This window comes from Equus przewalskii, chromosome 3 (genome assembly GCF_037783145.1).
Source record: "Equus przewalskii isolate Varuska chromosome 3, EquPr2, whole genome shotgun sequence".
NCBI classification, from domain to species: domain Eukaryota; kingdom Metazoa; phylum Chordata; class Mammalia; order Perissodactyla; family Equidae; genus Equus; species Equus przewalskii.
Genome location: NC_091833.1, coordinates 101,843,332 through 101,858,439, shown reverse-complemented (window position 1 = coordinate 101,858,439; position 15,108 = coordinate 101,843,332). Strand labels below are relative to the sequence as shown.

Below are 15,108 nucleotides of genomic sequence, written 5' to 3'. Positions count from 1 at the left end.
AAGGAGGAAAGATGAGAAAGCATCTGAACCACAGGGCAGGAATCCAGGACACAGACCTGGCCGCTAACTCACTATGGGAACGTAGGTAAGTCGCTTTTCCACATGCCCTCTGATTCATTCCCCAGGAAAATGAGGGAACTGGCCCAGAAGACCCTCTACCAAGTCCAGTGTACCTTGAAGCAACTTCATCCAGAGCATCAGCTATATCTGATCCTTAGATAAATTATAATTTCTCTCCATCAGTAAATAAATTTTATTAATTTCATTTTCATCTAAAAAGCTTTCAGGTGCAAAAAAGTTAGATTTAAATGACATTTCAAAGGCACTTATATTGTAATCAGCTCATGAAAAATTCAGCAAAATCATGTGATAACATGCTGAAAAGTGACTTTCCACAATATCACCTATTTTTTTCCTACCAAGCAAAATCAACAATTTCTAAGTAATTGATTCAATCCAGCCAGAACTGTTGACATTTCAGAAAAACTCCACGTAAACTTGACTCAACTTAAGCACCAGTGAGCCAGAACACAAACGTACAATGACTAATTTCTGCTGAGAAACAAGGGCCATCTCCCACACAGGGGTTTTCTCCACTTGACCAAGACTATAATTAAGGGCCTATACCCAAAATTTCCACTTCAAAGAATCTGGCTAAGAAATACATAAATAAATACAGCTGCTGCCACTACCAAATGGTCTAGCGTTCCTCAAAGAGTCAAACAAAAACAAAAACTATTTTACCTGTTTTCACACCTCCATAAACAGAAACACACAATTTTCCTGTGTTAAACCTCTCCTTTCAAACAAATGGAAATGAAGAATAGACTAAGGTGTTCCTAGGAGATTTATACTTCTCTTAGCGTATTTCCTGCTTATTTTAGGTTAAATTAAAAGCCGTATTTTAAGTTTCTTCATGGGTCACGCTGCTCCCCTGCCTTCATGTTTTTATAGCGGCAGCCTTGTTTCTTTTTTAGGAAACCAACCAAAACAACATAGGGGAACATGAAGCCAAGGGACTCGTATTTCACTTCGACAAAACATCCATTAGAAACACTGAAACTTTTCCAAACCAATTCATCGTTCAGAAAATAAAATCAAATCACTGGGGCCAACTGTTCAGATGGAACTGGCAGCACCACGCTCGTAAAACTGGACCGTGAATCTCAGCACAAACTGAGTTACAAGACCCAAAACTTTTCCTTCCAGGTGGAAACTCAACCCGAAAAATCAAGTCCCTCGAGTTCGAAGGCTCAACAGACTCTCAGTTTTCAATTCCGGAGTTCTCAGCTTTTAAATGTGAGCTCTCGCGCGTGGAAAAGGGGCTGGAAAGTGCATGGCTCCATCTCAAATGTGATTCCAGCCTTCAAAAGCAACTCCATTTTAAAAGGTGCTCTTTAACTGTAATAACACCAAGATAGCAAAAGGCAAGGGAATAAGCCTGGGGTTTGGGGATCACACACACGGGCGTTCAAAATCCCGGCGTTGTTTTGGTATTCTGCAAAGCAGCATCTACGTGTATTAATTTGCACAGAAGCTGGAGGCCTGACGCTGTGTTCTCTGGAACACAGAATTGAGCACTGAGTTTTCTGGAGGTCCAAGCACAGGATGAGTGAGCTTTAACTCTGCCGACTACACGTTTACTTGCATCCTCACGTGGCACCGCGCGCTACGCCCGGACAGCGCGGGGCGCGCCCTGGAACCCGAAAACTTTTACTTTGGAAACTAGCGGAGCCGGGAGGCGCCTCCGAGGCAGAGTCACTTGCCTTCCCCAGAAACGTGCCCGTGCCGAGCCCACCCGGCACCTCGCTTCCCGCAGCGCCGCCCCTGCCCGCAGCTTCATTCACACAAAGGCGCCTGGGGCTGGCGGGCCCCTCTCCAAAGCGGCGCGGAGAGATGCTGCGCGTCGACACAGCGCCGGAGGGAGAGGACCGCACCAGGGCTACTCACAGGGTGACCGTGCGGTTGGGCAGCGTGTCCGGGGGCAGGACCTGCGCGAGCTCCAGGCTGCTGCACACCACCTTACCCTCGGCGGCGCCCGCCGCCCTGCTGGCCCCTCGGGGCCGCCCGTCGTGCTTGCAGCCCGGGGGCAGCGCCGCGGCGCCTCCCAGCAGCGCGAGCAGCACGAGCGGCAGCAGCGGCGGCGGCGGCGCGCGGCCCCACCGGCGCGCGGGCGGCTCCATGCGGCGGGCCGGGGCCTGCGGGCCGAGCGGCGGCACACTGGCCTAGAGGGCCGGCCCGGCGGCCCGGCGGGCGGGGGCGCGGCGCGGGCCCGGCGGCGCCCGGAGCCTCATGGCGGCCGCGGGACGGGCCCTCCTCGGCGCCAGCATGCTCCTTTGTCCGCGGCGGCGGCGCTCGGCCTCCGGGGAGCCGGGGTCACGGGCGCGCGGGTCTCAGCGCCGCTCTCCGGCCCGGCGGGAGCACCGCCGCCGCCTCCTACTCCTCCTCCTCCTCTCTGTCGCCGCCGCCGCCTCCCCCGGCCACTGCCCGCAGCGGCTCCTCCCAGCCGGCCGCCCCCGCCCCTTCCCCTCCTCCTCCTTCTCCCCGCGTCCCCGCCTCTCCCCTCGCTGCCTGTCGCCCGCCAGCCCGCGGCTCCGAGAAGGAGGGACGCGCCCAACCTGCGCCGCCCGGCCCGGCCTCCGGGCAGGAGTTGGGGGCCCCCGCGGGAGTGCAGTAACTCCGGGAGAGGGTGGAAGAAAGTTTTAGTCCAAACTCCAGCCACGGTGGCCGCTCTGTCGCACGCTTCCCTCCGCCACCGACCTGCAGACAAAGCCTCCCCGTGCGCTCCTGGGGGCCGCGCTGTCCTCTCGAGGAGTCCCGGGCCGGGCCGCGGGGAGAGGGAAAGGGGCCAGGTGAATTTCCTGGGAGAAAGGAAGGAGAGGGAAGTGCCCCACACCAGTTCTCTGGAAAGGGACCGCCTGCCCACCTCACTCCCCCGAAGGGATTTCAAGCCCTCTCTTGGCACACCGTAGGCTCATTGGTCCCAAGTACACCAGAGCTAGGAACGGGTTCCTCTCCAGGGTAGTGGACTCTCCAAAGTTGTTTCTGGCCTTCAGCAACTGCAGCTATAGCCCCTGCAAAGGATGCGTCGGGGCCTCGCTGGACCTTCAGCCGTTTGAAAGAAATTTCCCTCTGGCATCCAAAGGTACTTCAGATGTAACCAGTTAGAGCAAGAGGGAGCGGGAGCGAACTAGCCAAGAAACTCCGGCTGAATCGATTACTCTTCTGTGTAAGGCTACCAGCCCCGCCCCGACATTTGCAAGACCAGGACTCACCTACCCTGTGTTTAAATATTTACAAGGACTATGTCAAGCTAACAAATAAAATATATTCTATTCTCGTACCTTGAGAAATATGCCTTAATAACAACCCGGAAGGCCAGGCGTGTAGGCAGAGCTCTCCCATACCTTGGAGTTCCACCCGGAAACATGGCAAGGAAGAGAAAGCCACAGCCCAGCCCTTGGCCCACACGCCTCCATCCCCTTTGCTTCCTGTGCCAGCTCCATTCATCAACAAGAGGGCCTTGCTGCATGTGTGTGGATATCCCAGCCCGCTCAGCCAAGCTCTGTCCACACCCTCAAAAGCCATCTCTTGGTGGCCCCTCAGGCCTAGGATTGCACACACCAGTTTTTGGTCCTTTCTCTGGAGGACAGTTCTGGGAAGAGAGCTGCTCAAGACCTGGAAGTAGCCTTGGGAATTTTTGGTAGTGAATTCCAGGGTCCTGGGTACCTTGGACAAGGTCTAGAAGTAGGAAGGGCACCACGGGCTCTTGGGGACCACATCCCATGGCCCAGGAGAGTTTTCGCCCCTTGGGGAGGAGAGCGAGGATGGTGCCCTGTAAAATGTAGAGCCCAGGGCACGGTTTTTCTTGCCTGGGTCAAAAGTCAGTACTGCTTAAGGCCCCTACAGAGATTAGCTTAGGGACCAATTCCTAGGAATCTATCTATATGACTAACACTTTCCCAACAGTAAATCAGTGGCCTCCATTTAACGTACACTATTGCATCAAATTTGAATAGTGCTTCATTTGACCAACATTTTTTGAGATTCAACTATATAAATCCAACAGTGTCAGTCACTAATAGTGTGTTCTTTGATAGAAATGTTTTAGATCTGTGCTGTCCCATGTGGTGGCCACAGGGGACTGTTTAACGCTTGAAATGTAGCTAGTGTGATATACGAAGACAACTTTACATTTGATTTTATTTTAATTAATTGAAATTTGAATTTAAATAGCCCAAGGTGCCTAGTGGCCTGCCAAGTGCAGGTCTCAACCCTGATGAATAGAAAAAGTGGGAGATCATCTCCGTTAAGTAGCTTTAAATCTATAAATAAGCTTAGAAGGCAAACTCATGCCTCTCCGTGTTATTGTCACATTTCTCTCAAATTTATTGGAAGAGTTATTATTCCCTAACAAAATCATCATCATCATAATCTTTGTTTTATAAAGATAAAACCTTACAATAGCAATATGGAAGTTAACAGCCATATTACTATTGTCATAGCTACAAATTGTCGCGTGAACTTAGAATCTGTGAATATTTTCACAAACTACTCGATTTCAGCCTATAGTTGAACTAAATGTATGTGTCTCTTTTGAAATTTGTTCACCATAGTACTAACATCAATTTGGTACATATCCTCTTTTTACTTCACTATAGTTGAGAAAGTTATATAAAGTACAGAATTATCAGAAAAATCGATATTTCAAGTGGTACCATGAATCCAGAGAGAAATATGGAGGAAATGTTTTATTATATGAATGATTTCAGCCATCTTTGCACAGAAATTACTCATACCATCTTTGAAAATAAAAATCATTACAAATCACAAAATAGTAGATTTTAAAGCTGGCAAGGGCTTTAGAAAATATATATTTTGACACTGTAGTCCTTTGAATGCACACAGCCTTCAGTTATCATTCTGTCCAGCATGGGCTCATAAGGATATGGTGAGTAGTCCTTTTCACCCTTGCAAAGATCTCAGAGGATGATACTATCTGAACCTTACCAAAATCTTAGTGTGAATTACTCTCCCCCAGCTCTGACACCCTCTTGCCAGACAGGTCTAGTCACTGCTGAGCCCCCCTCAGGCATCAAGACATCATACCATTTGAAGTTGTAGGACTTAATAGGTCCCTTCAAAGTTCTCACTGTGTTTGTGATTGTCCCACTTTAGAACATCCCAGAGAAACTTAGAGAAATCGCTTGTTAACCATATTCTTGTACACAGAGTCCGCTAAAGCTGTATTGTATCCACTGTTGCTTTAAGGGTGGTAGATGGACCACATTCCAAAGCTTCTGTGCTGCGAATCCTATCTTGCTATGTTATGTAAGGCTTGTAGGCTATACCAGAGAAACACTCAAAGATGCTTTGTTTTTCTCCTAATTTAGAGATTGTATTAACTATGTATGTGTGTAAATATATATGTATATTTACATAATAAATATTTGTGCATATATACATATATGCCACCCTATTTATTGTTAACAGTTTATTTTATGTGCCTGTCTTCTTCCTTCTCCACCAGACTGTGAGCTCCTAGAGGATTTTCCTGGCCCCCTTCTTAAATTACTACCTCCCACCTTCAATCACTTCCTATCGGATTATCCTGGAATCTAGACCAATCATCTAGACCCAGTCTAGATAACATGGCTTGTTCAAACCCGAAGATAGCTACCTTTTTTTAATTCGTTTACCTTTTTATTTTGTTAAGTTCCCCCACTACAATACCGGCTCTGTGATGCACTGTCTTATTTACTTTTTATGGCAGACACTGTTGGTTGCTGCGAAAGAGCCGTTCCCCAACTTTTTCTCCCTTAAAGACTGAAAAAGCTAGATAAGCATTTTCCCAGCCTCCCTGGCCCCTGTTGGTAGCCATAACCTCGTTCTAGCCAAAAAGAATCAAAGGCTGTGCTCTCCAATAGGGTAGACATTAGACACAGGTGAATATTTAAATATTAACTCCTTAGTCACACCAGCCACAGTTTAAATGCTCACTAGTTACAGATGGCTGATGGATACCATTTGGGGCAGCACAAATTATAGGATAGTTTCTACGTCACAGCAAGTGCTACTCATCACCACCAGTCTAAGGGGAAGTCTGCTGAGAAGCCTCAGGATAGAAATTTTTTGTGTGAGAACAAAACCCAGAAGATCTCTCCAAGCACCGTCATTCTTCTTGCTTTGGAGATGGTATTGTGAGGATGTGATGCCTGGAGCTGCAGCAGGTATTTTGTGACCCCGAGGCAAAGAGACTCAAGGAAAATTCCAAAATAATAGGAGGAAATGGAAAGACAAAAACCATTTGGGTCCCGGACTTCATAGCTAGGCTGCCAATCGAGCCTCTGGATTTATTTTTATCCATAACGAATATTCTCTGGTTTAAGCCACGGTGATTGTGGTTCTCTAGTGCCTAGAAGAGTGTCTGGCACATAGAAGAAAGTCCAAAGTGTTTGTTCATTCAAATAGTTTAAATCGTACTCATTTTTCTGTTTTAAACACCGAACACAGTTCTTGTTATATTTGAGCTGCTGAGTAAAATCTTTTTTAAATTAAATATTTTGGACAATTGGCCATGAACTCCCAGCTAAAATCAACCAGCTTGAGAAGACTGACTAAAGTTCAGTCTTCTAGAATCAGATAGAAATGTGTAGTGTCATGATTAAACTGACAGCGGAAAGAGCAGCAATTTTCAGCACTTGAAATGTCTCAGTGACACCTCCATAAACCCTGTTAATAAACAGGCATTCTCTGTTTATTTTTGCATCATTTGATGTTAATCTATTAATTGTGACAGCTGTAGTTTATATTTTTAGTCGTGACATAGCATGTGCTGGAATGCGTGTTTGGGCAATATCCAGGACCCAGATAGTAACAGCAATGGTATCTCAAATAACACCGAGCCTCTTTAGACAGCATGGGCTCCTGTTCTGGCTTACTGCTTGCTAGAAATAGTGACATTCGGCAAGTCACTAAATCTCATCTTTTGAAATGAGAATTTGAACTGGAACCAGCTTTAAAGTGCTATGATTTTATCCTGCTGAACCATGAGTTCTTCGTTCGTTTGTCTGCTGCAGCCCGACTATTATTGGAATGTATCCCTGTGACAGTTAAATGCTCTTTTTAGATGACCGAATATCTTTCTGAAATGTTATATTCTTTACCCACTGCAGTGTAATTACCATCGGTTGTAAATATAAAGAAGAAATATGAGGCAAAATTGGCCAGCAGTGCCACATGGGGAATTACCTCGATGTAATGGTAGTCTCCATGTACAAGACCAGGCAAGTTAGCACAGAGGTGGTGGAACAGGAAGACTTAGAGTCCAAATTAAAATGCTCGCATCACAAAGCTTATTATATCCATTTAACACACGTGGTGAGAAGCAGGGAAAGAGTTGGGGTAGGTTAACCCACAAGCATAGGATGCACAAATGAAAGATCCCACCACCTGAATGTTGGGTCACGAAGTGTTCACATGAACTGTCATCTGAGTTAGTCCATCTGTCCGTCTCTTTCTCTTCTAACTCAGACACAACCTTCCTCACTGCTGGGGTGGTTGCAAGGACCAGAGTTGAAGTTTGAGCAAGGTGACCCAACAAATTTAAGGTATGTGGGGCCAACGTCTCACTTGCTCTCTTAGAGAATTGCAGTACGATTGTGCCTGGCGACCAGTATAACCTGCCCGATAAGCAGCTATGGATTTTATTTGTGCTTCTTGTGCAGAGGACATGTGGGGCTAGATTGGACGTCACTAATGGATAGCTGATTTTCAACCCCATAAATATTGAGTGCTTCATATGCCTTATGCATATTTAATGAATCATAAATATTTGGTGCATACTCAGTCCTTCCATCCTTTCCTAAATAAGTAATTTTCTCATTTGTCCCATCAGTTTTATCTGTTCACCACACGTGTACTCTACTTTCTTTTTCTGTCTACCATGTGTCACTAGCTATTTGCATCTCTACTTAGTGTCATCTATTTTCCTTCCTTTTTTTCTATTATTTTTAATAGCAGAATTAAATATTTTTAAATAATACAGAAAATACATTACATGACAGATAAAACAACAGACTTTGGGGAAATTTAGACATATTATCCACCCCAGAGATATAGCTAGCTTCCCCAAATGGTAGTATTTCTGAGTATCTATCTCCCAAATATAATGTGTATAACCTGTCTTGTTGTTTCAGCTATCTATGTTATTATAAGTTTTAGTCCTGTATACTAACTATAACGATTAAAATCTATTAACCAATTAGTAACTATTAATGATAGGCATAGTAACAGCAGATATGCCAGTCATGAAATTTCCATCCAGAATTTTTTTAAAAAACAGTAGCTTCCTGGGGCCAGCCCGGTGGTGCAGAGGTTGAGTTCGCACGTTCCACTTTGGCGGCCCGGGGTTCGCAGGTTCAGATCTAAGGTGCGGACGTGGCACCACTTGGCAAGCCACGCTGTGGTAGACGTCCCACGTATAAGGTAGAGGAAGATGGGCATGGATGTTAACGCAGGGCCAGTCTTCCTCAGTAAAAAGAGGAGGATTGGCAGCAGTTAGCTTAGGGCTAATCTTCTTCTTCTTCAAAAAAAAAACCGGTAGCTTCCTTCTTCCTTAGTGTCAGTTAACATATCAAAATCCATTTGTTGAGCTGCACAGAATGAGAAAGTACATTTGGATTATACATTTCTCAACAAACTAATTACTACTTTGAATCAGTATGCTAATAACACATTAAACATCTTATTATTTGGATTCCTATTATATATGTATATAAATATATGGTTTTTTTTGGCAGGGAAATATTTGCCCTGAGCTAACATCTGTTGCCAATCTTCCTCTTTTGTTTCCCTCCCCAAAGCCCCAGTACATAGTTGCATATTTTGGTTGTAAGTCGTTCCAGTTCTCCTATGTGAGCTGCCGCCACAGCATGGCAACTGATAGATGGATGCTGTCTTCCAGACCAGGAAGTGAACCTGGGCCACCGAAGCAGTGAGTGCCGAACTTTAACCACTAGGCCATCAGGGCTGGCTCTATAATCTATTTTTTAACACATTCCTATATCACTTAGAAGCTTCAAATATTACTAAATCATAAACAATTTGGTTATATAAGCTTAATCAAACTTTTAAATTTTGATTTTGATATTTATGTCACTCATTATATTACATGTATTTTGGGTAATAGGAATGTTTTAGTTTATATGTCAATAAATCCAAGTGCATGTATATTTTTATATAACTCTGTAGAATGAGAAAATACAGAGGAAAGTGGTAAAGTATAGAGAAAAAGCATTGATTTTGGAAGTCAGGAGATTTGGGTTAATATATTGACTCTCTCTTTAGCTGGGTTACCTTATGCAAATCTACTTAACTTCTTGGTGCCTACGATTCTTCATTTGTTGAGGGTTTAATTTACATTTAATTTAAATTAATATGATAATATTGAAAGCATCAAGCACATGACTTGCATATAGTAGGTGTCTACTGAAGGTTAGTTGAACCTGAATCTAGCCCGTTACCTCATATTCCAGATGAAGAAGCTAAAACCTCAAGAGGTTAAATGAAGTGTCTAAGGTCATACTCTCAGCTCATGTGAAAGCCTGACCCAGAGAGCTGGGAAAACTTTGCAGGTGCAATTGGTTTCCCTTATAAACCTGTGCTCAGACTTTCTTATAAACCTGTCTTGAGCTATGATTTAAACAAGTCACTCACTAAATGTCTCTGTTTCCCTACCTGCAAAGTCGAGGGACTAATAATTGCCCCCTACATTCTAGTAATTTTGGAAAGATAAAGAAGTAATATGTGGAAGAGATCACTGGGAAAAAAAATTCCATGCAATCATAACATATCCTTATAAACATTGTAAATTACGAAAGGCATTTCATCTTTAATAATACTATGTTACAATTCATATATATATCAGCTCCTTTTGTCTATAGTCTCTGAATTCCTCCAAAATAAGTGCCGTGAACATTCTTGGCAATGATTCTACTAGGAAGGCGAAATGGAGAATTGAGGCAATCACACAGAAAATTCAGGAGAAAGCCAGCCCATGCTCTCCACATTGTCTGACTTTTACAATTCTACTTGCCCAGGTACTCACCTCAATTGTCCTCAGCTTACTTAACTGTGTGTTGAGATTTCTCACTCCTGCACTCACCCCTTTACACTGTTTGAATATTTGATACTATCACTGCTAGATTATAAATGGTAAAACTCCAGCAGTCTGACTCCAAAGTCTGTCCTCATCAGGAAAAGTTACTCATCTATTTGAAGTCTGTTTGGCTGTAAAAGTTCTGTATATTAAATTCTAACTCCACTTAATTAGCTTCTCTAATCTTCATTATATAAAACTCAGTCCCTACTGATGGGAATCTATAAACAAATAAAAACAACCTCTCTGGCAACTAATAATGCAAAATATAAGGAGTCTTAAGGGGAGGGGAAGATTCTGTCCAGCACTGTGACTCATCTTTATTTGAGCCTCTCGGGGGTTATTGGTCACTCAGTTGGCTAAAACTATTTTCTGCTTTTATTTCTTTTCTATGTGTATCTGTCTCCCTCCTCTCTTCCCTGCAGTAGAGCTCTGAGAGGAAGAAGTCAAGTGTCAGGCGTTGGTAGATCCTTTGCCATAACACCATGAAATTCTATCAAAACTATTCCTATATTAGTCAAAACTATTTCAGGTGAAAGTGAAAGAAACACAACTCCAATAGTTTAAACACAAAAAGGAATATATCGGTTCATAGAAATAGGAAGTTGCTTCAGGCATAGCTGAATCTAGAAGCTGAAACAGTGTCCCCAGGTCTCTCTTTCCATCTCTTAGCTCTTTGTTGCCCTTGTTCTCTGGCAAGAACTACTCGCCTTGTAATTGGAGAGCCACTGGCAGCTCCACCCTGACATCATCCTCACAGTGTAAAATTTCAGCAAAAAAATAACAACAAAAACCACAGTCCCCCTCTCCCAGAGTTCCCAGTGAGAGAGATGATTGGCCTGTCTTGGATCACACATTTCTGAAGGAGAGGTGGGGACAATGAGGTCCTCTGACTGGCCCGGTCTAGGTTGAAAATACATCTCCTGAATCAGGTATAGGATTGGGTGAGTTTCCCAAATACGTACTTGATGGCAGAAAAACACAAAACAGAACAAAACCTGCCTGCTATACTATCTTTACCCCTACTAGTATATTCTATAGACAAAACAATAGGAAGGAAAAGTCACGAAATGTTACTCATGGTTATCTCTGGATGGCAGGCTTGAAGCAGATTTTAATGTCTTCTTTACATCTTCCTTTATATTGTTTGTTATTTTACATTTTTATAGTGTACCTGAATTACTAATATAATTTTAAAATTATTATTTTAAGAATTTATTCCTCTTACGGATTAAATTAATGAATATTACCACTGAGTCTACTGTGTGTAAAGCACTCTTCTGAGTGTTGAGAACAGATTAAATGAGTGAAATAAGCTTGGTCACTACCTTCAGGGTGTTTGTTGTCAGATGGGGAGGACAGACACATACTCATTTAATTACTGTTGCAAAGGCCCTTACATTCCTTCAGCAAAGGATAGCTGCTATTTAAAAGTTACCAGCTATTATTACTCATGGCTTATCACCAAATTCCTCTCTTTCATAACAGAGATCAAAGATTTAAATATAAAAATATAATCATAAGGGGCTGGCCCATAGGCATGGTGGTTAAGTTCACACACTCTGCTTCGGCAACCAGGGGTTCACAGGTTCAGATCCTGGGTATGGACCTACACACTGCTCATGAAGCCATGCTATAGCAGTGTTGCATGCACAAAATAGAGGAAGATTGGCACAGATGTTAGCTCAGGGACGATCTTCCTCAAGCAAAAAGAAGAAGATTGGCAACAGATGTCACGTCAGGGCCAATCTCCCTCACCAAAAAAAAATAGATATATATGTATATAATCATAAAACATGTGTAAAAATCATACTTATATACCTATATATAATCATATAATGTATATATTTGTATGTGTACACATATATACCACATCAAGACACAAAGTTCAAATTGATAAATTTTATCTCATAAAATTTTAAATTCTGCCTGAATAAATACCATAAAAAAATCAAAAGTCAACTTGTTGAAAAACTTTGCAATATGTATGGTAGAGAAATAATTCCTTTATTATGTTAAAAAAAACTTACAAATCTGTAAGAAAATGTTCAATTACTTAAGAAAAACAGGTGAAATAGCTATCTCACAGACAGAGAAAAATAAAAGGTGTACAATGTGAAAGGATGCCCAGCCTCACTAATAATTAAAGAAAAGCAAACAAATAAACCAATCCAGCAAAAAAATTCAGATACTAATTTTCACCCACCAAATTGGAAAAAAATCAAAGACTTTGGTGATATTTGATGACTTCCAGGTGTAGAGAAGTCAATATTCTCCTGGAGGCAATACAAATTGATGAACCTTTTTTTTGCTTTTTTCCCCGGCTTTATTGAGATATAATTGACACATAACATTATCTAAGTTTCAGGTGTCAATATGTTGATTTGATACAACTATAAATTGCAAAATGGTCACCACCATAGTATTAGCTACCCCCTTCATCCTGTCACATAGTTACCATTTCTTTTTTTGTGGTGAGAACATTGAAAATTTACTCTTAGCACTATTCAAGTGTATGTTACAGTATTATTAGCTATAATCACCACCCTGTAAATTAGTAATGCAATTTTTTTTGTAGGACAATTTGGTATCATCTTTCAAAAGGATTAACAGCAAATACCCTTTGATATAGCATTTCCATTTCCTGGAATTTTTCCTTCAGATCAGCACCTGTATGTGTGCAAAGATAGCGCACATGGAGCATTGGTGCATTTTTTTTTTTTCCTAATGGCAAAAGACTGGAAATAACATATATGTCTATGAACAAGTTGAATAAAGAGAATAGGTTCGATAAATTATGGTAAACCAAAAATGGAGGGCACTTTACCTCAAGTGAAAACTTGAGAAAAGAGATTAAGAGAATCCCTATGTGCTGATCTCCAAGTTAAGGGAAGAGAAAGCTATAGTGGATGCCCACTTCTATAAATAAATGTGTGTGTGTGTGTGTTTGCACTATGTATCCATGGAGTATGTCTGGAAGGATAGAAAGAAACTGTTAATAATGGATGCCTTACCTCTGGGAGAGGGATCTGTGATGAGGAGACTTACATTTCATTGTGTACCTTTTTTTAATTATTTGATTTTTTAAAAAATTCTATGCATGTATTTACTTTTTAATAAGAAGGCAAAATGATTTTTACAATAGACTGAGAGCAAAAATTGTAAATATATTTTTTGGCATCAGTAGACAGCAAATCATCAGAGTATGTCCTTTTTGTTCCAGGAAGAATCTCATGAAAGAAGCCTCTTAAGTAAGTGTAAAAAATATGATTATGTAAGTGCAAAAACTATAAAGCAAGAAGGTACCCAATGCCCTAAAGTTAGGAGTTCCTTTTTTCTTTTTCTTTTTTTCTGTTTTTAATGAATTGACCCAAACTGCTCTTTTTAATATTCCCTCAAATGTAGATCAGGTCACTGGGGAAAGGTGAGTAAATTCGCACAGGAACAAAGGAGATTCCTGGGAGCTGAGGGACGGAGACTCTGAGGACTGGGACCCTTCTGAGGCTCACTGGCTTTACATCTCTGAGGGACTTAAACTGGTCTTGAGGGAGTTCTATTGTAAGTAAGTAGCATTTTAGCTGATCTCAGAAAGAGAGAACTACCTGTGGAAGGCTCCTGCAGCTGGAAAGAAAACGGAACATTTGGGAAAATGCGACAAGACCAATTTGGCAGGGATTCAAAGGGAGCGGAAGAATGCCATCCAATGAGACTGATGATGTAGACAAAAGTAAGATCTGGCAGGGCCGTGGCTTTGTTCTTTAAGAATGTTGTTTTTCATCTTAGTAACAGTTGGAAGCCATTGAGGGATTTAGGGCAGAGCGAAGACACTTTATTGTTGAGGTTTTATATGCTTCTTTTGGCTCCTACACAGAGATGGGAGGGCAGTGGGGCCTACAAAACAATAGATTCTGGGGAACAATGAGGTATCTATAGCCAGAGATGAGAGATTACTCTGGTAGCTTAAGCTAGCATGGTGGGAATGGAGATGAAGAGAAGAGTGGATATGTACAAATGACACAATATTTAAGAAACTGCTAGACTCATTTTTGTGGTTGTTTGGATGGAGGACATGAGGGAGAGGAAGATGTCAAAGATACCGCTCAGCTTTTTGGTTTGCTTGAGTGCATGAGAATGCCATTCACCAGGATAGAAAAACCTGGAGAAAAAGCAGTCTACATGGGAGGATCATGAGTGCTGTTGAGACACGTTGAGACTGAATGAGACTGAGGTCCATTTTAAGCATTCACGTGGTAGTGTTAAATAGGCATTATTGTAGTCTGGAGTTTTCAGCAAGGGCTGGAGACCATTTTATTTTTTTAGTCAGAGCATATAAATTTTATTTGGAGCATAGGTGAGGATGAGATTTCCTAAGTAGAAAAATTAGAGGGAGAACAGAAAAGAGATTACCTAGCACCTGTCCTAAAGAAAGTCAACTTTTAAATTTTGGGAGAGGAGAAGGCGGCAGAGAAGGAGTAAGAAAAGGAGCTGGCAGCAGAGAAAGAATAACAAGAGAAAGTGGAATAAAGCCCGAGTATGCATTTCAAAAACTAAAAATGTAATAATAAGTGACTGGTGATAAATCCCTATGGTCGTTTAATTTCTTCTTGTTTTACTAAGTTAATGAGATCACTTAGTGACAAGTAAGATTTGAAGAAATCTTTCTTTATCAAGAACAGTATCTATTTTAAATTAACCCTTCTTAAATTGCCTTCCGGAACACCAAAGGAGCTGAACACCAATTTAAACACCAAAGAAACAAAAAACCACCAACACTAAAAGCACAAGGTCACCTGCTCTACATACCACACCCAGTGACACTCTATTGTCCACCCCCATCCCAACCACCAAGCTCACAGAATCCTTTGACCGTTGGTGGGACAGCGTTCTATGAGATTGCCTCTAAGTTTTACTGATGGAAATTCCAGCTGACTTTCTTCCGCTGTTGCAGG

General features: G+C 42.2%; 1 protein-coding gene across 1 annotated transcript in view; it reads right to left on the bottom strand.

Moving 5' to 3' along the window:
• The window catches only part of ADGRA3 (adhesion G protein-coupled receptor A3), a 122,096-nt gene extending 119,765 nt beyond the window's left edge, over nucleotides 1-2,331 (bottom strand). Inside the window, exon 1 of the mRNA XM_008541515.2 lies at nucleotides 1,951-2,331. Coding sequence (XP_008539737.2) covers nucleotides 1,951-2,183 — 233 coding nt within the window. The 5' untranslated portion in view covers nucleotides 2,184-2,331. The remainder of the gene's footprint in view (nucleotides 1-1,950) is intronic.
• Nucleotides 2,332-15,108: the final 12,777 nt, after the last annotated feature.